The 24,627-nt window shown below is 37.6% G+C and overlaps 1 protein-coding gene across 1 annotated transcript in view; it reads left to right on the top strand.

Moving 5' to 3' along the window:
* Nucleotides 1-24,627, top strand: part of MAP3K2 (mitogen-activated protein kinase kinase kinase 2) — a 99,021-nt gene that overhangs the window by 48,732 nt on the left and 25,662 nt on the right. The window contains exons 3-9 of the mRNA XM_075070323.1: nt 4,892-5,031; nt 9,036-9,076; nt 12,714-12,813; nt 15,731-15,844; nt 16,809-16,908; nt 19,660-19,790; nt 21,292-21,371. Of these exons, the coding sequence (XP_074926424.1) occupies nt 4,892-5,031; nt 9,036-9,076; nt 12,714-12,813; nt 15,731-15,844; nt 16,809-16,908; nt 19,660-19,790; nt 21,292-21,371 (706 nt within the window). The remainder of the gene's footprint in view (nt 1-4,891; nt 5,032-9,035; nt 9,077-12,713; nt 12,814-15,730; nt 15,845-16,808; nt 16,909-19,659; nt 19,791-21,291; nt 21,372-24,627) is intronic.

The raw sequence follows: 24,627 nt of genomic DNA, 5'->3' as shown, positions 1-24,627 counted from the left end.
CAAAATGGTTGGATTTTTTTGTTACATTTAACCTGAATTTTTGGGGTTTATGATGCTTAGTTTTTTGAATGATTACACCATCCCAATTTTAACCTGAAATACTGATATGTACTCTCAACCGTAACTCTGTTTTAGTGTATTCTTTGTCTGGGAGTTATGATATAACTGATTTTTGTGTAAGTGTTAGTCCTAATCTGGTACTTAAAAAAAAAAAATTAATGAGCCAGGAAGGTTTAAGAATATAGTGCTTTTCATGCTGCTACTCTTTCTGCACACACTGAAATTTGTAAGTACAGGGATTTTGTCAAATTACAACATGTATTAGATGTTAAATTTCATTTAGTGTTGTCAAGCTAAAACTTAGTTTCTTATTTTTATCAAATACAGTAGTGTAGCATACTTCTTGTTTATAAGTAGGGCCCTTACCAAATTCATAGTCCATTTTGATCAATTTCATGGCCAGAAGGTTTTATAATTGGTCAATTTCATGTTTTCAGATATTTACGTCTGGAAATTTCATGGCATTATAACCATGAGGTTCCTGACCCAAAAGAGGGTTGTGGGGGATTGCAGAGCTGATGTACGGTGGTTGTGGGATTGCCACCCTCACTTCTGCATTGCCTTAAGAGCTGGGCTCTGAAGGTGGCAGCCGCAATGCTTTCTGCAGCTGGGAGAGATTCTTGGAGGTGAGTCTGATCTCCCCAGTGCTGCTGGAAGTGCCCCTGCCATTCACCTGGCTCCAGCTGCTAGTCTTCCGGGATGGGATTACTACTTCCCCTGCACGGCCACTCTCAAGGGGAGATCATATCTGTGGAGCCCTGAAAATCCGTGGGTATCCGCTTTATATCCATGAATATCCACATCTGCAGATGTGTATATCTTGGACCATTTTTGTGGATAGCAGCATGGATGAGCCACTTCCTCAGTAGTTGGTAGAGGAACCCAGGCCCACTCGGTACACCAGAGGTAGGCAACCTTTCAGAAGTGGTGTGCCAAGTTTTCATTTATTCACTCTAATTTAAGATTTCGCATGCCGGTAATACATTTTAACATTTTTAGAAAGTCTCTTTCTATAAGTCTATAATATATAACTAAACTATTGTTGTATGTAAAGTAAATAAGGTTTTTAAAATGTCTAAGAAGCTTCATTTAAAATTAAATTAAAATGCAGAGCCCCACCCCGGACCGGTGGCCAGGACCCAGGCAGTGTGAGTGCCACTGAAAATCAGCTCACGTGCCATAGGTTGCCTACCCCTGCAGTAAATCATTTTCCTGTTTATCCTCCAAGACATCATTTTTCTACTTTGACCCCTGTGCACCTGATATGATCAATGGTGGATGCCTCCTCCTATGCTCTCTGGGCTCCTACAATAGCCCTGTTGGGATCCCAGGCCTTTTATCACCAATTGTTCACGAGGGCCCTAAATCGCTGTAATAGGGCACATTGGCAGACAGATTCTCCTCAGCCTCTACTTCCACCATCTCAACCACAACCACTGGAGGAGACCTTCAAGGAGCAGGAAGCAAGGGCTGACAAGGAGGTGACATCTCACATAATTGTGTTGTCATCATCGCCTGATAAAGCTGACTTCAGGTAGTTCAGCAACTGATGAAGTGTCAGAGGGGTAGCTGTGTTAGTCTGAATCTGTAAAAGCATCATGCATCCAAAGTGGGTATTCACCCACAAAAGCTCATGCTCCAATATGTCTGTTAGTCTATAAGGTGCCACAGGACTCTTTGCTGCTTCAGCTGATGAAGCACATTGCTGATATGCTTCAAATCCTTTGATCCAGGTCCAGGATTCTCATCATAAACTATACCATAAATCATAGTAAAGATCAAGTGTGCATCAGTTGGTTTGCTTGAGAATATTGCAGTAAGAAGCAGATCTGCTCTTAATTTTTCCCTTGGTAGGAAAATTTTAGAGGTTTTATACCGTTATTACGAATGCAGATTTTCACTATTGGTTACTTCCAAGTAAAATTTTTGACCTACTTATTTTCACATTGTCCCATTAAGATAAACATAGTTGTATCCAGGGAGAACAATGGAGATGGGTTTATTAGAAATTCAGGATTAAAATAAGTCTCAACGTTTTCCTTTATATGTTGGTCTATTGTAAGAAATGGAGTGTTCAGGAGAGATTACTTGGTCTCGCTCTTCTTTCTGTGTGGCATACATGCGTTCCTCTCTTTTAAAACAGATACATTTTGGGAAGCTTGATACTTGAATTGTTAGGAGTAGTGATGTTCAGGGATGGCCTTGTTAAATTGTGGTGATGCAAATAGAAAAATGTTATTATTAGTGCAGAAGTAACAAACAACTAACTAACAAAAACGAGGGAGAGAAGAAGCTTCCTTGAAAAGTGGGAGTTCATTAATTTCTTTCATTTTAAATATGATTTAGAATGTTCCTAATTCTAGGAATGGAAGACTCCTCTAGGTGTAGCTGTTTTGATATGACTGTAAACTAGATTTAAATTATTTAAATGTATCGAACCATCATCCTTCATCCCACACAAACTCTTGGGTAGCTCATTACTGCTATTGGCTAATGATCGCTACATTTTTAACATCTTCATTTGTGTGCAGACATTTACAATTGTGGTGTTACTGCACTCATATGGTACTGTTACCAATATTTTATGACAATTCTTGCAGTACTAAAGACAAGAAATGGTATGTTTGAACTTGCCAATGTTTTTATCTTTAAATAAGTGAATTTACCATAACTTGATTTTTATTTTTGAGTTCAGTTTGATTAATGAGCAATAATAGATAATTAATATTTATTTAGAGCTCTGTGAATCTCAAAAATATGTCCCTTCCACCAACAGAAATTGGTCCAATAAAAGATATTACCTTACTTCCCTTGTCTAACTAATTTTAGGCATTCATGGCCAAAGGTCTTTGGATAATTAAAAAAAAAAAAATCTGGATTATATTTACTGTTTACTTTAAACAGTCCTTTTTTATACATTATACAAGTTGGTATTTTATTCTTTTCAACCATTTTTTAATGTTCAGCATAAACCACAACTTAAAGACCGTGAAAGTGAAATATTGAGCTGCTGTAAATCCCCGTTATTTTAAAGAAGAGAGAAGTTAGCTAGATGAACATGGAGTCACTATTATCCACAGCTTTTCCTTTCCTTATGTAAGGTGATGTTGGCATAAATGAACGGTATCAATTGCAAATCCTGTAACTGAGGAATCACCATACATATGTCATATTTGCTTCCTACTTCTGCAAAATTAACTTTATAACAAAATTGCATTTCACAAGACTGCTTGTCAAGGATCATAAAATTGAATCTTTGAACCTGGCATTCATTTATGCCTAGGACCAATGCAGCCATTAATATTTAACTTTGATAACCTAACAGAGTTCTTCCACAGGGCTGACTACAGTGAATGGCATTCTATTAAAACATTAGAAACTCAGGTGTTTCACCTTTTGAAGGACTGATGGGGTCATTCATAAAATTGTTTGACTTTATATTGTCCTCAAAGGAGGGTTATGCACTTTTAAAATGTGTTTCCAAGAAGAACTAAGTTTTAATATATGTAACTGTTCGCTCCCTTCTGCCAGTCGCCCAGGCTTTCCTTGCTGTGCAAATAGCTTTAGTTATATGGAATATAAAATCATGTGCATACATAATCCATTTAAGCAGCTCTCTAGATTCTAGTGGGAGCTCTTCACTACATTTCTGCATGAACTTTGCAGTAGAATTTGTCCTGAAGCTAGCTAATTAGTCCAGCATCAAGAAAATCTAGAGAGGAATTCTTCATTATGTCACCATTTAATAATTTTTTATGAGTAGTGGGATATTATTTCTTTCCTTACACGTCCAAGTGTAGATTTATCCTTGGACACATTTGGAGTAAACTACAGGCTGGTGTACATAGGAGCAACCACTGTGGCGTGGAGTTGAAGTAATGAAGGGTACGCTTCCCAACCACCGCCGAAAACCTCCAAACACGTTACTGTCCAATGTTTGTCCATCTTAAATGTGGCTGTAGGACTAATTCTGACTTTTGGACACCTCTAATTAGAAGAGACCGTTGCCACTGAACACTTGCTGATTGCTCTCAATCTAGTTTTTATATTTAGGTTCATTAATTGCCCCATTGCCAGCCAGACTGGCTTCTAACTGTCCCTTCCCTCAAACGTACTGAGGTTACCTCTTTTGTCTTTGAAACCTTGCTTGCCCCCCTTTGCCTTAGAATGCTGCAGTTGCAGTGCTGGAAGAGTGAACCTAATGTAAAAACAACACTGAGAGTAATAAGCAAGTGTTCAGTAGCAAAGGTCTCTTCTAATTAGAGTTCCAATGTGTTGTGTTTTCGGTGTTCCTGAGTTCTACTGGTTTAGGTTGGGGAGGAATGATACCCAGAGTAAATTCTTAACTTTCGTCTTTCTGTGCTACAGACAAAGGACTACCATAATCGTGCATCTTTACAAGTTGAAGATGTAATTTTCTCTCTCACCTTTTTCTAAGAGTTTTACATGAAATAGCCTTTGAACCCCCTTTTCCTAGTTATCGTCTGCAGTTGTATCAAGGTGAATTGAATTGTCAGTCCTAATTTGTTGAGAAGTTGCTTTAAATTTTTGAAAAAAATTAAATTTTAAGTTCCTTAACAATAAAAGTTGTTCATTTCCTTAAGTCCTGCTTATGATGTTACTTCCTGGAAACAAATTAAATAAAGAATGTTTGTAATTGCAACATGCTAGCCACAGTATCATTTTTTTATTAAGCTAACTGTGATGAATGTGTGCCTTTTCTTAAGTTTTTAGGAAACGTATTTATTTTCCTAGTCAATTTTTAAATGCAGCTTTCAAGTGAAACAATTATTTGAACTTCTAAAATGTCCTACATATATTCTTTAAACAGATGATCAGTCTTTGAATTCAATCGAGCAGCAAGCTTTGAATTCAATCATGCAGGATTTGGCTGTTCTTCATAAGGCTAGTCGTCCTGCATTGCCAGTACAAGAAACAGGAAAACCAAAATCATCTTCACCCAAAAAACAGGTAATTTTCAGCATTCTTGTCCAACACAATGAACAATGTATATCACACTGTGACTTCTATAATTTTCCAATTGCAAGACCAAAGTCAGTGTTAAATGAGTGTGGATGCTGCATATTTTTGAAATTAGTTACAAAAATGAAGCGTTGTGTTTCAGGACACATTCTAAACACATGCACACTCAGTGTATCTGGTAAAGTAAAGCATCCCCTTCCTACTCCCTAATTGAATTTTTAAAGTCAATAATCAGAGTGTTACACTAATTGTCAAGGTCACACTTTGGTTTGGATCACAATCTTTTTTTGCTGACTTGCTTTTAAAATAAAAATCCTAAAACAAGGTTTGCTGCCATCCCTTCTTTGAATTGTTTCTTTAGACTGAATTTAGTTATATACAACTGAATTGGACTATCCATGTATTTAAACTATCATATTAAAGGATGTTTGCAGTGGGGGAAATAGATAGAGGAGGTATGAATGATTTTTTTTTTTTTTTTTTTCCATTTGTTTGACATTTGAAATACCAGGTCTTGTGAACTGTGTTTTTTCCCCAGAGACTCTATGGGCAGCTGGAGAACTAGTGGAGATTGTGATACTGCAACAGAGAATTGATAAAGCTGAACAACTGGGTTGGGGGAGGAGTTTTTAATCAGAATGTTCAAATTTTATATTTATTTTAAAAAATATTCAGGGCTTCTGTGAGCTTCATAAAGAAGTAAAAAGCCACAGTTTTTTTCTCGTTCGTACAGTAGATCACATTCTGTATAAGGGCATGTGAATAGCATTGCTCATGATAATAATCCCATGGAATTAAATGGATGTTTATTGGATTGCACCCTGAATTGGTGGTCTATCAAGACATTGGAATTTTTACATGTATTTGTATTAATCTATTTTATCTTCAGTATTTGGAAGAAGGCAGGGGATCATTCCTTATTGGTGGTTTAAAAGCCATAGATATTCCACTTGTAACAAACAAGGAATTTGTGATTGGAATTCTCCGTTTATGAGCATAAATTTGATGATGTTGGTATTACTGAAAGCTGATGGGTTGATTCACACAATTGGAATGTTAAAATGGTAGTACCGATTTAGGAAGGATTCAGCAGGCGAAAAGGGAGGAGGGGTGGCATTCTGTCATAAATGACGTTATCTGTTTCTGAGTCACTGATACCTTGGAAGAAAATGATCTTGAATGCTTATGGATCAATATCCTAATAGATAAAGCACAAGATGGGGTACTAGTTGGTGTCTGCTATAGACCTCCCAATCACACTAAGGACCAGGATGGCAACCTTTGTATGTACCTATTTACAATGTGTAGGGAAAAGAACTGTGTGATCATGGAGAACTTCAGTTTGAGTGACATGCTGGAGTTCTCGTGCTGCCAGTATTAAAACAGCCTTGGAATTCCTAAACGTTATAGATGACAGTTTCCTAACTCAAAAAGTGTTGCAGCCAATATAGGGGTAATTCTTTCTTAGACCTTTTCCTAACAGATAAAGAGGAACTGATTACAAAATTAAAAATTAATGGTAGCTTAGATACAAGCTTGTATCCTAATATCCAAACAGAATAAAGTCCAAACCAGTAATATGGGTACTTGGTGCTTTAACAGGGCCAGTTTCACAAAGCTGAAAACAATTATGAACCAAATCAGCTGGGAGGAAGAATTTAATCGGAAAACATGTGAATGATAATTGTGAATAATTTAACATCTTGCTAGCTGCCCAGAGAGTTATAATCAAGGAAGAAGGCTTTAGTGGTTAAAAAAACTGACCTGGTTTAGAGAGGAAGTGAAGGCAGCTGTAAAGTGTGTGCATATATTAAGAAATGTTTTTTTTTAAAAAAAAAAAATATATTAGGAACAAAAAGAATCCTAACAGTAGTATTGGTCCATTACTAGATAGAAATGGTAGAATTATCAATAATAATGCAGAAAAAGCAGACATGGTTCAGTAAATTTCTGTTCCGTATTTGGGGAAAAACAGGATGATGTGGTCTCATCATATGGTGATAACACTCTTTAACATCCTCCAGAGATATTAGTGGAATGGAAAGCTGGCCATTTTTAAATCAGCATACCCAAATAACAGGCATCCAAGAATTTTAAAAGAGCTTGCTGAGGAGCTGATTGGACCATTAATGCTGAATTTCAATAAGTCTTGGAGCACTGGGCAAGGTCCAGAAGACTGGAAAAAAATTAATGTTGTGCCAGTTTTTAAAAAGAGTAAATGGGGTGACCCAGGTAAATTATAGGTTTGTCTGACTGACATTGATCCTGGGCAATATAGTGGAGTGGCTGATATGGGACTCCTTTAATAAATAATAAAAGGAGGATAATCTAATTAATGCAAATCACATGGGTTTAGGGAAAATAGATCCTGTTAAACTAACTTGTAATCTTATTTAAAAAAAAATCAATTATGATTGATACAGCTAATAGTATTGAAATAATATCCTTAGGATTCTGTATGGTGTTTGACTTGGTACCGCATGACATTTTGATTAAAAAACTAGAAAGATCTAAAATAAAAATGGCACACGTTAAACGAATTAAAAACTAGCTAACTGATCAGTCTGAAAAAGTAACTGAATTGGGAATCACTGAGCTGGTGTGTTTCTACTGGGGTCCTGCAGGGTTCTGTTCTCAGTTATTTTAATATTTCTGTTAATTATCTGGAAGAAGACCTGAAAGCATTGCTGATAAAGTTTACAAATGACACATAAATTGGGGGGCAGTAAATAAGGAAGAGCAGAGGTCACTGATTCGGAATGTTTGGTAAAGTGGGCACAAACAAACCATATGCATTTTAATACAGCTAAAGGTAAATTGGGTTGGCAGCCTTCGGCACACGGCCCATCAGGGTCATCTGCTGGCGGTCCACGAGACATTTTGTTTACATTGACTGTCCACAGGCACGGTCCCACGCAGTTCCCAGTGGCCGTGGTTCGCCATTCCTGGCCAATGTATGTTTTTTTCCTCACACAGATGTTTAGTTTAGTTCAAAACCATCCTTTTGATTCTCATGGATTTCCAGACTTACGATATCTGATACCTTAGCAGAAGAAATAGCCTTCCACTTATCTGTTAATTTCTGCCAAAATGTTCAGTAAGCAAGAAAAGAGTGGAATTAAACCTTATGGGCCTGTAACCGGGCGGACTCACCCCGCGGCGCCTCCTGCTGGTCACTCCTGGGAATTAGCTCAAACTTGCAGCTGGAGCGCCCTCTGCAGGCTGGTGATCCACCTTGTTTCCTGCTACGGGCCCCATGTCCCTCCCTGGACCCCAGTGCCCCTTTTCATGGGGTTCTGCCCCCCTCCCCTGACGTAACCCCTTTCTCTTAGGTGTTTCCCCTCCCTGGGAAACCCCCACCCTCTATCCCCACTTTGCTTCAGTGTAGGCTACTGCCTGTCATTGTCTAGCCCCACACCCTGGGGCAGACTGCAGTATCAGCCACTCATCAGCAAAGGGGTTTGGACCTGCTGCCTTGGCCTACCCCTGGGTTGCACCCTACAACCCCAGTACCTCCTGGCCTAATTCTAGGCCGCAGTCTGGGGCTTTCCAGGCAGGAGCTCCCCAGCTCCGCTGCCTTCCCCAGCCCTGCTTCACCCTAGGTACCTTGTCTGGTCCCTTGCAGCAGCCAGGCCCTTCTCCCCCTGAACGCAGAGAGAGACTTCGTGGGCTCCTGGCTTCTCTGCCCTTATATAAGGGCCTGTGGCTCAGTTTGGGGCATGGCCCCAGCTGCAGCCACTTCTCCAATCAGCCCAGCTCAAAAGGCTGCTTTCTCTGGCCCCTGCCCCTTTTCCGGGCTGTTTTTAACCCCTTCAGGGCCGGAGCAGAGATCCACTCTGCTACAGGCCCTCTGAAGATTAAACAAAATGTCTGAGAATGTTAAATGTATTTTTATGGTTTTCTGAGTAAGATGTCAGCAACTAATAATTTATAATGGTTTCTATTATGGCCTTTTTTTTTTAAAAATGTATAATTTATCTCTTTCATTACAGAATGATGTTAGAGTCAAATTCGAACACCGAGGTGAAAAAAGGTAAGACAGGAAAAGATAAACTATTTTAATGCATTTCTGTTGCTAGTTTACGAATTCTATTGCTATTTCTCTGCTAGTGTCCCAAAGAAACCATTAAAAGTACTTGACAGAAATTGATGTACATACATGGCTTAAGAGAAGTAGACTAGTCGGCACAAATAAGCAGAAAATAGAAATGTATAATTTAAACAAAATTAACTGAAAGCTGTTAAATGTAGACCCCAGACTATACTTAACTAAAAAAGTATCTTATTAGCAAATGTCTTACCAAATCTCCTTCATACCTTAGCTTCATACCTTTAGAACTTTCTAGCATAGATTATACAAACTGTCTTACGTATAAGTAGATGTGTATATGTGGTCAGGAATTGTTGAAGCAGTATGGTCATGGTACATGAAGTGAGTGCCAAATCTAAACTGGATCACCAGAGCTATTTTGTTATCAGTACAAAGAATTTTATGGGGATTACTGAGGCTACCGTATTTGCCAGCCATCCTAGCTGGGGTCTGATGCTATGTGTTGTAGTCACTAGCACCAATGATATATAAAAGGGAGCAAGTCTGATTTAAATGTTAAGAAAAAATATGTTGATCATGAAGTCAGAGGAATAACTGACCCAGGGCAGTTTTAACACCATCACCAGAAATGTGTAGACAAACTCTAAATGTAACTTGCAGAGAAATGAGTTGAGCAATTCATGCACTTCCGCAGAAGGCCAGACTAATCAGGAGACTTCCTACAGCCCTAAGCTTTATTAAGTTCATATATTTGTAAGAGTGAACAGTGGGATTTAGATTTTTTTTCATTGCATAGTTAGCTTTACACCCTTTTGATTAGCCAATGAATTGTCAAATATGATTTACTTAGATATAAATTCCAAAGAATGGACCTGATTCTTTAAATGCTCTCTCATGAATAACTTTATTCGCATGAATGGAGTCACTGGGACTTATGCTCATATTAATAAGTGGTTGCAGGGTCAAGCCCTACATTAGCAAGAAAAGGAAATATTTTGATGTGCCCTTCCTGTACTGACTGTGATCTTGTGGGAAAATCCTAACTGGCAATTCTGCTATAGGAAAGTCTTCTGAGATTTGTAACTGGGCTGTTCTGATTGGTTTCTACTAAACTTCAGTTCAAATACAACTTCATGTTGGGAGCAGAGAGAGAGATAATCAACAGCTTAAAAATTATAATTAAAGCTAAGATGTATGACTCCATCTCCCCTATGTGGAGGTCTCCCACTCTGCTTCAAAGAGAACCGCATTTTTAACAATAGCAAATGCAACAGTTCTCTTTTCCTTTTTAAAAAACAAAATTACACTAAATCCTATGCTACTGGTTACCAGTCGTTAGTGGCCTGTAAAATCTATCAATGCAAGTTCTTCCATGCTAATCAGAATGCAGTGTGGCCATCTTTTAAAATGGCTAGAAAAATAGAAGTACTCTTAGTGGCCATTACCAGACTTCACTGTCTGTGTCTGAAATTGTAATTGAAATGTATTAGCACATCATTCATGGAAGAATGTTTTATGTAATGCAAAAAATCCTTACAGCTGCCTTTAAAAAATAAGACTATTTCAGACCAGATAGAAGTGATCTGGAGCTAATGCCCAGATATTGGAGAGAGAAGGTGGGTGAGTTAACATTTTTTTATTGGACCCACTTCTTTTGGTGAAAGAGACAAGCTTTTACCAACAGCAGTGGGGCCAATAAAAAAGAAATGTTAACTCATCCACCTTGTGCCTCTCATATCCTGTGATCACCATAGCTACAACTGCAAACAGGTGATACTGGACATACCAAGTCCAATATGCAGGTTGAGCTCTGATGTTCTGTGTAAGAACATGCAGATCCAAAGATACCAGGATGGTGTGGCACAGTGGACATGGATATGCAATAAATAAATATTTTGAATGGTGCTTCTACATTGTTGTAAAATAGGAAGCAGAAAGGAGGAGTCCGAAGCTATTCATGAGTTCCTAAGATAATATATATGCCATTCTAAACTGATAGTGAAAGTCTTCTAGTAAGCAAAGTTCCAAGCTTGCTGAATGCACAATTGACTAAGGTGAGAAAGGAAAGAGACTTTCCTTAATGACCTAGCTTCTGTCCTCCTTTCCCCAAGAAAACAATGTTCTTACTGATGTGTTGGTTAATGAAGACCCAGATAAAAGGGACCATTATCCATTGTTAATTTTCCAGTGTAATATCCATAAAATTCAAGTGGAATTTCTTTTCAGGATTTGTGGTTAATATCTGCCTCGGTAACTTAGAATAGAGATGAAGCGAAAGTCTGTTATATGGCCTTTCTGCTGAAATAATTTAATAGCCTCTGTTTGAGAGATATTTGTACATAATGGAAGCTCTGAGAGTGACACACATTTAGGATCTTTTAGTTTTGGTGGCATTCAGTTAATAGGAAATCTTTAATTTGAGTTTATAACCCACATTTTAGAAAATTTTAAGAGAATTTTACCTAAAGAAACACTCAGTGTTAAGGGTCTCAGAAATTTAACTAGATCATATCTTTCAAAAACGGAGGTGGGTGGATGGTAGTTTTAAACTCTCCTCCTGATTCTAGAAAATTTGTTAGCTAGTTAAAATGAAGGTGGTAACATTGATGTAATTCAGGGATTGGCAATCTTTCAGAAGTGGTGTGCCGAGTCTTCATTTATTCACTATAGTTTAAGGTTTCGCCTGCCAGTAATACATTTAAACATTTTTAGAAGGTCTCTTTCTATAAGTCTGTAATATATAACTAAACTGTTGTATGTAAAGTAAATAAGGTTTTTAAAATATTTTAAGAAGCTTCATTAAAATGCAGAGCCCCTGGGCCGGTGCCCAGGACCCAGGCAATGTGAGTGCCACTAAAAATCAGCTTGTGCGCTGCCTTTGGCATGCGTGCCATAGGTTGTCTACCCCTGATGTAATTTTAACTCTTCTGCTGGTCAGCTCATTACTAGCCTACATCCTGTTTTTCTTAGGGCAGGTCTACATTACAAATTTACATCAGCACATCTCGTGCAGATGCTCAAAGCCAATGGACAAGAGCTCTCTCATTGGCTTAACTCCACCTCTGCGAGAGGCGGTAGCTATGTCAGTGGGAGAAGCTATCCTGCTGTCATAGCTCGGTCCTACGTGTGTATGTTAAGGTCGGTATAACTGTTTCATTTGGGGTGTGGATTTTTTACATCCCTGAGTGGTGTAATTATACCAAAGTAAGTATGTTGTGCAGATCAAGCCTCAGTGATAGCTGCCTCCACTGTTCCACTTCATTCTGTTTAAGCAGAAGTTATTGAAATTTACAAGAATCCTCCATTCTGGAATATGTGGAGCAGGATTCTGGAATATTTAATGCCATGTGTGCTCACTAGAATAGAGCAATATGCAAGTTACTAAAGCACAGCTAGCAGGACCTAATTTTATGTCTGTGAGTGTTCCTTTAATTTTTACTGCAAAAGATGCTTTTTAAAATTTATTCTGCATATTAATGTTCCAGAAAGGCAGCAAATATTTTGTAAACGGTTTCTTCTTTTTCCTGTTATAAGTTTACTCATGGGTAATTCATAAATAAACAATGACCCTTTCAAAATAGTGAAAAAATTATCCAAAAATTTATTTTTTGTGTTACAGGATTCTACAATTTCTCAGGCCTGTGAAACTAGAAGATCTTGCGTCTAAAGCTAAAGTTGCTTTTGGACAGCCTATGGACTTGCATTACAGCAATAATGAGGTAATATTCTGCCTTCCTAAATTGTTAGTTTCTTGTATTTTAATGTATTAATGGTTTTGACAGCTGAACATTTCAAGACTGAAGTCCAACACATATTTTCATAATGACTGAAGGCCACCTGATGCCCTCCTGCATAAAAAGCTGCAGATGGGCCAAGGTTAGTCACTTCTGCCATGACTTTGCAGGGTTCTCCACTGCACCATTCCATCAGGTGAATGGGATTTGTCTAAACAGGGATAAGGCAGAGGGCACAGCCCAAGATTTTGTAGGGAGGCAGCATGCTCTGATGGATGGGACACCAGACCGGGGGTAGGGGTGTGAATTTGATTTTTATTCCCAGCTTTGTCACTGACCTGCTATGTGACTTTGGGCAACTCATTTAATCTCTCTTTGTGCCTCCTCTTCCTTTTTGTAAAATGTGGATGATATTTACCCTCACCGTAAAGTGCTTTGAGATCTAAAAATTAATATTATGTAAGTGTAAAATATTATTAGTATTGGGACATTTGAGTAAAGAGCCAGACCTTCTGTCTCATTTCTCGACTTAATTGTTTTCTTCCCCCTAGTTCCTCTGGGCAGCAAAGCCAACTCGGGGACCTCAGAAAAATGGGTGCACTTGCACCACGACCCGCTCTTCCCACCTACCCAGCTCTTCTGCTGGTAGGAGCGTGGGGGCGGGGGACAGCAGAGGGAGCTGCTGCAGGTGGAAGGAATAGGGAGGGCCCCCCACTTGCTCTGGCCCAGGGGCCCACAAAAGGATAATCTCCCTTTGGGCATATGAATGAATTTTCTACTCCTCTTGTTCCTCTTGAGTTAAAATGAGAAAGGAGAAGTACGTTAGAAACAACCTACCACTGTTAAGCAAATAAATATTAGAAACTACTGCTTACCTTTTCTTCCCTAACCATTTGTTTTGGTTTTGTCCACTTGTTGTATCATAATTAAGATCTTTGAGGTAGGACTAGATATTTCGCTAAGAGGGTGGTGAAGCACTGGAATGGGCTCCCTAGGGAGGTGGTAGAACCTCCCTCCTTGAGGTTTTTTTGACAAAGCCCTGGCTGGGATGATTTAGTTGGTGTTGGTCCTGCTTTGAGTAGGGGTGTGGACTATCTGACCTCCTGAGAGCTCTTCCAACCCTAATCTTCTATGATAGGACAGTCTTTATTGTAATTTATATCTCTACAGTGACCATTAGGATGATGTCCCAATCCCTGATTATGGATTTTGGGTACTAACATAATACAAATACTAATTAATAGCTTAATTTCTGGTTTTATTCTAAAATGCTCCCCCCCCCCCCACACACACACACTGTTTGATTGTGTTTTTCTTTGAGTAACATGAAGGTTAATTGATTGCTAGAGAACCAAATTTGCAAAATGTTTCATTCCTCAAATTTCATTACAATAGTTACTTGTGGGCAGGGAAAATCCATTGATATAGACCAGTATTGTGCAGTTTCTTTATATAAACAGGAGATATTTCCATTCCAATTTGATTAAAATCTGGTTATGGTTTAAAAAAATGTTAATTATAATTTAAGTGGATTTTAGTTGGCAATTTGGGACCCTGGCCTAGGCAAATCATTAATTCAGTTCATGCCTTCCTAGTGTGGCCTGTATTTATCCTGTGTAAGGAATGTTCATGTCTGGCACCCTTCCTTGAGTAATGTAATTACTTAATAGATAAGTCATTGGGGAATGTGTATAAACAACATTTATACAGTGTTTTTAAAAATTGTGTTTTTGAATGTATATTACGTGAGATGACAAAATACATAATGATGTAGAAAAGAAGTTATATGAGCTCTGTCGGGGAAAGGTACAGTGATTTATTACGATACTTGTGTGTTGGCCTCAACATTCACAAGGACAAGACCAAGATCCTTAGGATTAATTCCATCAGCAACGACCCAGTCACACTGAATGGAAGCCCCCTGGAAGAAGTGCAGTCCTTCACCTACCTAGGTAGTATCATCGACCAGCACGGTGGCACAGATGCAGACATCAAAGTAAGGATTGGTAAGGCAAGAGCAGCCTTCTTACAGCTCAAGAACATCTGGAGCTCCAGAGAGCTGTCTTTGGCAATAAAAATTCGACTGTTCAACTCCAATGTGAAATCAGTCCTACTGTATGGAGCTGAAACCTGGAGGACAACCAAAACAACCACCAGGAAGATCCAGACCTTCATTAATAGCTGCCTCAGAAGGATTCTCCAGATCCGCTGGCCAGACACCATCAGTAACATCCACCTCTTGGAGAGGACCCGTCAACTCCCAGCAGAGGAAGAAATCAGAAGGAGAAGGTGGGGTTGGATAGGACATACACTACGCAAGCAGCCAACTAACATCACCAGACAGGCACTGCGGTGGAACCCCCAAGGCAAGCGGAAAAGAGGCCGTCCAAGAAACACCTGGCGACGCGACCTTCAGGCTGATAGCAAAAAAATGGGCTATACCTGGAACCAGCTAGAGCGAATGGCCCAGGATAGAGGACTCTGGAGATCTGTGGTTGGCGGCCCATACCCCGATTGGGGTGACGGGCGTGAGTGAGTGTGTGAGAGAAGGAAGAAAATATACTAGAAGATGCTATACATGTATCTAAAGTTGCAGAAAATGTTACATTGTATATCTTGAAATGGTTGTTACTTTGTAATGAATGCCAGCTTCATAATGCTTTACAGACTAGAAGGCAAAGTTAAAACTGTGATTCAAATTTTAACATCATTTCCTGAGTCTCTTCAGTGCCTGACTGAGCCATGTCAGTGCTGCATTATCATAGTATTTTATGTTAACTGATTTACAAAAAAAATGTTTTTTGTGGGGGGATCCTTAGTCACATACAATATCGGGTTTATACCAACACTACTAATTTGTGTCTCTTATTAAGATTTCTTTTTTCTCTCTCTCTCCCTGTAGCTGGTGATTCCATTAACTACACAGGATGATTTGGACAAAGCTGTTGAACTGCTAGATCGTAGTGTTCACATGAAGAGCCTCAAGATATTGCTTGTAATACATGGAAATTCACAGGTACAAATTAGTATATTTATTAATGTCTAGATTAAAGAGTTCAGTGGGACACTGCCTACTTAATTACACTTCTGTGTGAAATATTTATCTATTATTGTTACAAGTAACATCTAAGATTACTCAGAGATTAGAGAAAATGTTTTTCTCTTTGTTCAGTTTGCTTACTTTATGCATGTAACATTTCATATTTGGTCAGTTTCACTGTATTCCCCTGGAGAGTTAAATTATTTGAGTTACCCTCTTTGTGTGGGTTTTTCATACAGTAGCAAAAGATATATTTTTTAAAATAGGAAAATGTGTAAAATTGCCAACATTGGCATGCAATTTCAGAGGGTAGTGCAGTATTTGAAACTGCTATTTAAACTTTTTAAAATGCAATATTTTCAAATTTTCTTTAAACAAAAATAAATGTTCAAATGCATCTGTCACAACAAATGGTAACAGTGGAGATATAGTAGGTTTGTGTCATGTCCCACAATACCACTTTATGTGGACATTACTAACACAATAAGACCCTGATAATAATTTGCTCATTTGAGTTATACCACATTGTAAATAATAATAATTATTTTGTATAGTGATTCTTTCAAGCTGAAGTCCAAACATCAGATCCCATGAGCTAAAAGAGAATGTGTATTTTTCTTGACACAAACTGAAAATTGGAAGTTTGGAAAAAATCCTACTTATAACAAACATAATTTGTTATTTCAGTGTAATTTAAGACGTGATTGTAGAAATGTTTGAATAAACTACTGAAGTGAAAGGAAATAAATGGACTTTGAAGCAAATTGGTTTCTTTTCCTTAAGCTTATATTATTAAAAAAAGGATATATTGCATGGAAACATTTCTCATAACATAAAGAGAATTTGGAAATCTGTAGTGTGTGTTTCTTTATTTCTTCTTCTTTCGGGGCTACAGAATTAAACTTATTTGTTTTTTTAATTTTTTTTTTTTCATTTTTAGGTTCCTGTCCTAAGTAACATGGAACCATTGGCATCACTGGAAGATTTGGATAATACAGTGTTTGGAGTGGCAGAGAGTAAAAACAGGCTGTCTGTAATAGGTAAAGCAATTAATATTCCTGTGATTTTAAGTGTATGAGCTTTCATTTTAAATTGTCTGCAGACTTGTACTTGAGAGAGTATCTCTATTAGTCCTGATTGATTGATTGATGCCATGTTTCTTTTACTGAGGTTTATTCATGCTGATGAGTTAGGTGATAATTTTTAGTTGTAAAAATCAAAGAAAAATTAAAGGTGAATTTTTTAATTTGTATAAATATTTAGTGCAGAAGACACTGACAAAACAAGAATTAATCCATAATTGAAAGAACCCAGTAATAGAAATTAGATTTGGGATATTAACAAATGGGTTTAATTCTTTGTTCCCTATTGTTCATCTATAGATTTCTTTTTTTTATTGTTCATTTACAGACTCATCCCTTCTATCCATTAAAGTCAGTGTCAGTACTCCCTTTGACTTCATTACATGCAGGATTGAGCTTCTGAGCAAAGCCATATTTATTTAAATGGCAACGCATTTTCCTGACTGTAAGATTCCAGTTTTAAAAATTGTTTGACAATTTAGATTGTTTATGCTGCTTTTAAAAGTAGCTCTCAGAGAAGCAGCTGTGTTACATTGGGCTAATTAACCTTTTCTCCTATGCACAGTTTGAAGTGTAAGGTTAACTTGTGAAATTTTATGTGGATTCCTTGGTTTCACTTCTTCTGTGGTTAAAGAATTAATTGAACAAGTAACATTTGTTTCAGTCAATTTAACTGTAAATTACATTTTGATTTTGCACATCATATAAGCATATTTTGCAGTGTATATAGCACTGTTACAAACAAAAGAAAATAGTGTGGCACTGTAACTCATTTGTATTAAGGAGATAGCTGGATGCTTAATTAAATGCTTGCTTTTGGGGGGGATTGGATATTGAACCATCTTTTCTTTAAAATTTTAAATATGATCGTCTTAAATACAAATGTTAATGTGATATAAGGACCTGTATTTAGGTATCAATTTGTTACACCTGGTTTGATGCAGTTGAAATGTGCTTTTTATTTACAACACTCAGTAGTGCCAACTGCATGGTTTAAAATGACTCAGGCCACAAAAAATCATCATGAGGTTTTTTTAAATAAATAATACATTTTGGATTATTTTTATTTGCTTTCTGGATTTTAAGTCTTCAGGGTTTGTGTTTTCAGGCTCTTCTCTGCAGCGATGATGGTTAAAAACATTGTTTTTTGTTTTTACTGAAAGCTGAAATTCTCACATCCTCATAAGACGCCAGGAGCTGGGGTTTTAAGTAAAACGTCATGAGATTATCAATAAAATCACAAAAGTTAGTGTCAGTAAATACTCCATTCTGATGAAATCTAGGTCCAGTCGTATGGTGCGCTGGGAATTAATGAATTATATGCCTCTCTGTACAGCGGAAAATGGGGCATTCTAAATGCAAGGTTTGGAATGCACCAGATTAACTTGCACGTTGACAGAGGCGGATATGTAGATGGACACAATTCCCAGATTACAGGTTTAGAATTATATTGTCTCTCTTCTAATGAAGTTAAGGGCACCAAAAATTGTGAGAGAAACACAGAATATTGACTACAGCTCTAGGAGTGTTTTGTAAAGGAGAAAGTGATCACAGCTGGCTCTGTGATCACAGCTGGCAAGCCTAAGGCTATGTCTTCACTACCCGCCATATCAGCGGGTAGCAATCGATTGCTCGGGGATTGATATATCGCGTCTCATCTAGACACAATATATCGATCCCCGAACGCGCTTGTATTGATTCCGGAACTCCAGCAACCCAAACGGAGTTGCAGAATCGACAGGGGGAGCCGCGGACATCAGTCCCGTGCCGTGAGGACGATGACTAATTCGATCTTAGATACTTCAACTTCAGCTACGTTATTCACGTAGCTGAAGTTGCATATCTAAGATCGATTTTCCCCCGTAGTATAGACCAGCCCTGAGACTGCCCTTAATTTTGGGTTAGTGAGGAATGTGAAGGAGAATTTCATATTTTTTTTTTTAAAAGTAAGTTCTATCCTTAAAGATAACACTGAAAACATAAACTAATATATATTAGTGTCTGGGGAGAAAAGAAGATGGCCAAAAGGCACCTTAAGATTCATCCCTTTCACACACTTTCATATAATAAAACCCCAAATTAATTGACTTATATCCCAAAGAATCATTTTGCAACCTTTTCCAGAATACAGAGGGCAGAATACAAACTAAACTGTTGTTGTTGTTCTCTGCTGTAAGCAACAATGGAAACTTTAATTTTTATCATGGAAAACTCAAGTATCTCAATACATTTTTTCAGTCCTTCAGTATATAGATTGACTCTTAAGCAGTCCTAACTCATGATATTTAGTAGTTCTTAATTTGTCGTTTTTAGTCCTGATCCTAGAAGCTGCTCTGCACAAGCAGAGTCCACATCCATTGAGCAGGATTGGGGCTTTATTTTGTCACTTAATACATTTTAAAGTAATACATTAAATACATTAAATTTTAGGAGATGACATTAAGGTTTTAGTTGACGGTGCCCAGTTGGGTTGTGTTTTTTTTTTTAATCCCTGGCCATTGAGAATTCAGTACCTTGCAGTATCCGGCTCCATGAGAGCAACAGTCAGCTTTTAAAAATTGTGAAATAAATCATGGTAGATGTAGAAGCAAACTTCGTGCTTTACAAAAAGAAAGAAAATACCATAGTAAGCTTTTTTGCAGGAGAGGATTGTTTTTAATCTCCAGTCTAAGCAAAGTGTTCTCCAATAAACTGCTTTTTTTCTTTAAGGTTCTAATACACGTGATAGAAGTTCACCTCCCCCGGGATACATTCCAGATGAGCTGCACCAGGTGGTACGAAATGGATCATTCACTAGTATCAATAGTGAAGGCGAGTTCATTCCAGAAAGCATGGATCAAGTAAATATATATTTTTTTCATTTCCACTTGATTAAATGTCACTGTGGGCATGGTGACTGACTGACCTACCAATTGCCACCTCTCAGCTTTTCAGTTAATGTTTGTATAATGGTTTAAGAAAGTCAAGTACTATAAACCTAGTAAGCATTACCATCTTCTTCTGGCAGGTGCACAGGGGCGTATCATTCTGTCCCTCTGATCTGTCTGTTACTCAGCTATTCCACCAGAATGAAGCTATTAGAATCTACAAGAAATTCTGCTCTCTGAATATTGGTATCCTGTCTGGATACTGTTGGAAAAGGTGGTTGGGGTCTGAATAGCTCAGAGGACTGAAAATGGGATATGTAGTGCCTTTCAAACCTGGGCCATAATTATTTGTCCTTATTACAGTGGTGCCTCATTGCCCCATTTGGGATCAGAACCCCCTACAGGTAGACTCTATCCTCACAAGTAGTAAGAGTTGGTACTTACCATGAAGAATTTATAATGAGATGAGGTGAGAGAGGGTGGAAGAGAAAACAGAGACATAGTGTGAAAGTGACTTGTCAGTTGCACAGCAAGTCAGTATCTGAACTGGGGGTAGAACTTGTATCTTCTGTCCACTGGGCAACACTGCCAACCAATCCTCTGATCAGATCCAGTCCATTTGTGTACATAATAAAAAACATTACCATTGGCCTGCACAAAGTCAGTTAATGCCTCTCAGACATTTCAAGTACACAGATGCTCACAGGGAATTAGAGACCAAGGATTGTATGTGTGGCACTCCAAAATGTAAAATATTTATAGCACGTGCAATTGTAACAACCACTTGCATGAGTCATCAGTAGTGTTTAAACCTAGGACCTTCAGCTCTATAGCATGTGCCTCTACCACTTAAGCTATAGGAATAACTCACTTAGCAGGTAGAAGTAGTAGACTCTTGTCCTCTCTGGACCAGCCACTCAAAAGGCATGTAACCTGGATTGTCACAGATGCAGCAAAAGAGACACCTCTGACCTCATAACCATCTCCTTTCCAAATTTCAAGTTCTTTCTCCTGGAGCCATTTCTTTAAAAAAACAAAAGGATTTTTTTGAAACATTGCCATAGGTAACTATTTTTTAGTAGCCTAATCTTTTTTTTGCTCATGTTTTCCAAAAAATTTCAGGCTGAGATAGAGACCAAACAATTTTGTTAATTTAATATAGATGTTGCAAACACTCCCTCTCTTTGTGTGTGTACTACATACATTTCTTTTAACATAATTGCTATAATTTACTATTTCCTAAACACTGTAAATTAAATACGTAAATACAAACAATATGTTTGTATTAGGTGGGAGACGGGCACCAGAGTGCTTTTCAACAAGCAGGACTCCATACAATATGACTTCAGCCACATCAGTTATAACTGCTGATTTTTATGAGCAGTATGTTGGGGTTTACGCTATAAAATGTGATGTAAAGAACCATCAACCATAAAAAAAGATTTTCAGTCCCTTTCTTATGGTTACTTACTAGATGCTGGATCCATTGTCCTTAAGCAGTCCTGAAAACTCCGGCTCAGGAAGCTGTCCCTCACTTGACAGCCCTTTAGATGGGTAAGAACTACTTGCATTTAGCACTTCTTTCTGCTAGATTGTTTGAAAGTACCTACCACGGAACATAGTAACTCAACCTTCAGAAACAATTTCTAGGTGTATTTTTTTCAAATGCACATACACACACGCACAAAAGCAAGAACAATATAACTTACTGGGATTTAACTGCTTACTGATGCACAGAAGAGAAGAGTGCCATATCAACCTGTTGTTTTTGAAGATGCATGAAATTTAAAACATCAGTTTCTGGACTTGCTGCATTTTGTTGCACACAGATTTATTGTAAATCTGGCCATTGTTGTCTTGTTTGTAAATTGAGTCTATTCCACAACCATGAATTACTCCTTTAAACATGCACTTTAGATATTGACATAATCTGCAAGAAACTTCCATTCTACTAATGGATTACCCAGCACTGTGCTTAATATTACTGCACAGATGATAAATCAATACAAACAGTCAAACATAAACAGGAAGGTGAGTGATAGTTGTATATAGTCATTGCAGATAAAGATCCATTCAGCACATAGGATTATATTGTTCGCATATATTTTACTGAACATTTCAGTTCCCCCTACGTGCCCAAATATCATAAATAAAACAAAATTTGAACATTTCCTAGATGAACTGACTGTTTTTATTTGCTGATATTTTTTAATTGAATATTTTTTGTTCTGAAAGAAATCATTGTATGGGTGAAACAAGCAGACACAGTTAACTGTTATCTTGGTTTGGTTTTAAGTTTACTTAGGTTTTGTCATTTTGTGCCACTTTTATAATATCTAAATACTTAATTAAAATTATCAGTACCCATTTATGAACCACATATCCACCAACCTGAAATGGATGGTTGTTCCCATGTTGAACCAGTCAGACTGGCAGAACAGCCAGTCATAGTTGAGGTAAATTCCTTGTGCTTCATTTCCTTAATTGATAAGGACATCATTGTGGAAGGACTTATCTTCAACGCATGCTGCAAAGTCATCTTTTCCAGCATTTAAAGTGATTGGGGATCCATATGTGGAGGGGCTGGAAACTGAAGGATGATCTGAGAGGATCTCACCATATGGTTGGGGAGAGGGCGTTTATTTTCTTTTGTGGGCAAGTAAAAATTAATCTATTTGAAATTGGAAGTTTGAATCAAAACTTTGTAATGATACATTTAAAAACCCCCTAAAATATACTTAAATTTTGGGTGATGGTTTAAGGTGTGGATAGGCATCAAATAACTCAGATAAATAAAATTCTTCAACCCAGCACATGGTGCAAAATTTCTGCATTGTCGTCAGAAATTAAATATGTCCATGCTTTCCCTTTGTGTTGTCTTGTAATTTAATTTGATCTGCTGTATAGTTCTGTGATCATGCCAGTAATTAACTGTTGATGATTGAAGAGCTCATGGAGTTATAAATATCCATTCAAAAGTCTTGCTGTCTTCCTGTTCCACTCTGACAGGAGCCAGAAGTGGTAAAAGACTAACCTCCCATGTCCAAAGCACTGCAGGGACGACTTCCTCTAAGCTGTTCTTACTGTCAAAATATCAACAGTACTCCTTTTCTGTACTAGCAATGCAGGGCTAGAAAAGGGTAAAAAATGTGGGTAAGACATCCATTCCCAGCTTGTTTTGTGCTTATGGAACATAGGACAGAGAATGGCAATAACAGGAGCTTCTGGTCTGTCTCAGCTTCTCAAATGTTTATACCAGTAGGGAAAAACCTCTGTGTCCAGGAACACATGCTAAGTAGACTCAGAACTAGACTGGAGTCCCATGAGTCAAAATATTGGCACAGCAATGGGCATATCAGTCACTCTGAAATCTAGCTTGATATCAGGGGCATACGGAATATGGTTATCTTGGAGTTGAAGGTCAGATACATCTTAGACCGCAAACTTTAAGTTTCAGTGGGGTAGTTGTGTTAGTCTGTATCAGCAAAAACAATGAGAAGTCCTTGTGGCATCTTAGAGACTAACACATTTATTTGAGCCTACGTGGGCTATAATCCACTTCATCATATGCATCCGATGAAGTGGGTTATAGCCCACGTAGGCCCAAATAAATGTATTAGTCTCTATGGTGCCACAAGGACTCCTCATTGTTTAAAACTTTTTAAGTAGTTGGATTCTACAAACTGTATAGTAGTTACAGCATTTAGAGTTAAGGCATGTATATCTCCGTGTCCATTTTTTGGGAAAGACATGAAATTGTAAGGTAATTGTCAAAGTATCACAAAAAGGTCTTTGAAAACTTTTGAGATTTGAACTTTCCAGAAGCTTGGAAGTACTTAGGGGCAAAAGATTACTTACTGGATGAATTCATTTAGTTATACTTATCCAATTAAAGAAGGAGAGAGAAATTACTATTCTTTCCAGTGGAAGGAAAGATTAGATGTTCTATGGCTATTTATATCATGTTTAAGAAGTTGTTTCAAGAAGCTTCACAGACTTCTCAGGAAAACTTGAATCGTAGATCTCCATTCCTCAAAAACATACCCTCATAGCATTTGTTTTCTAATAAGGGTGTACTTAATTTCCTTAGAAGAAAATAGCTTTCTACTGCTGAATACTCTGCACTTCTATAGCAACTTTTCATTTGAGAATCAATGCTTCACAAATATTAATTTAGTCTCATAAATACCCCTTTGAGCTAAGTAATTATCTCCATTTAACAGATAAGAAAACCTATGTATGGTACAGAGAGATTGCATCAGCGGTTGAAATATCCACTTTGTAGCTGGTGTGTAAAAAGTTATGCACTTGATTTTAGGTATTTTAGGGTTTTTACTAATCATGATTAATCACACAATTAAAAAAATTAATCATTTTCAAATATATTGATTTAAATTACAACATAGAATAAAAAGTATACAGTGCTCACTTTATATTTATTTTTTATTACAAATATTCACACTGTAAAAAACAAGAGTTTTTTTTTCAATTTACTTCATATCAGTACGAAGTGTCAATCTCTTTATCATGAGAAAAGAACAGGAGTACTTGTGCCACTTTAGAGACTAACTAACAAATTTATCTGAGCATAATCTTTCATGGGTTACAGCTCACTTCTTTGGATGCCCACAAAAGCTTATGCTCAAATAAATTTGTTAGTTTCTAAGGTGCTGCAAGTACTCCTGTTCTTTTTGCGGATACAGACTAACACGGCTGCTACTCTGAAACCTGTCTTTATCCTGAAAGTTGAACTCACAAATGTAGAATTATGTACAAAAAACCCCCTGCATTCAAAAATAAAATGATGTAA

The sequence above is a fragment of the Chelonoidis abingdonii genome, chromosome 10 (assembly GCF_003597395.2).
Source record: "Chelonoidis abingdonii isolate Lonesome George chromosome 10, CheloAbing_2.0, whole genome shotgun sequence".
Classification (NCBI taxonomy): domain Eukaryota; kingdom Metazoa; phylum Chordata; order Testudines; family Testudinidae; genus Chelonoidis; species Chelonoidis abingdonii.
Note: the sequence above shows the minus strand (reverse complement) of the source record. Positions and strands in the feature narration are given on the sequence as shown.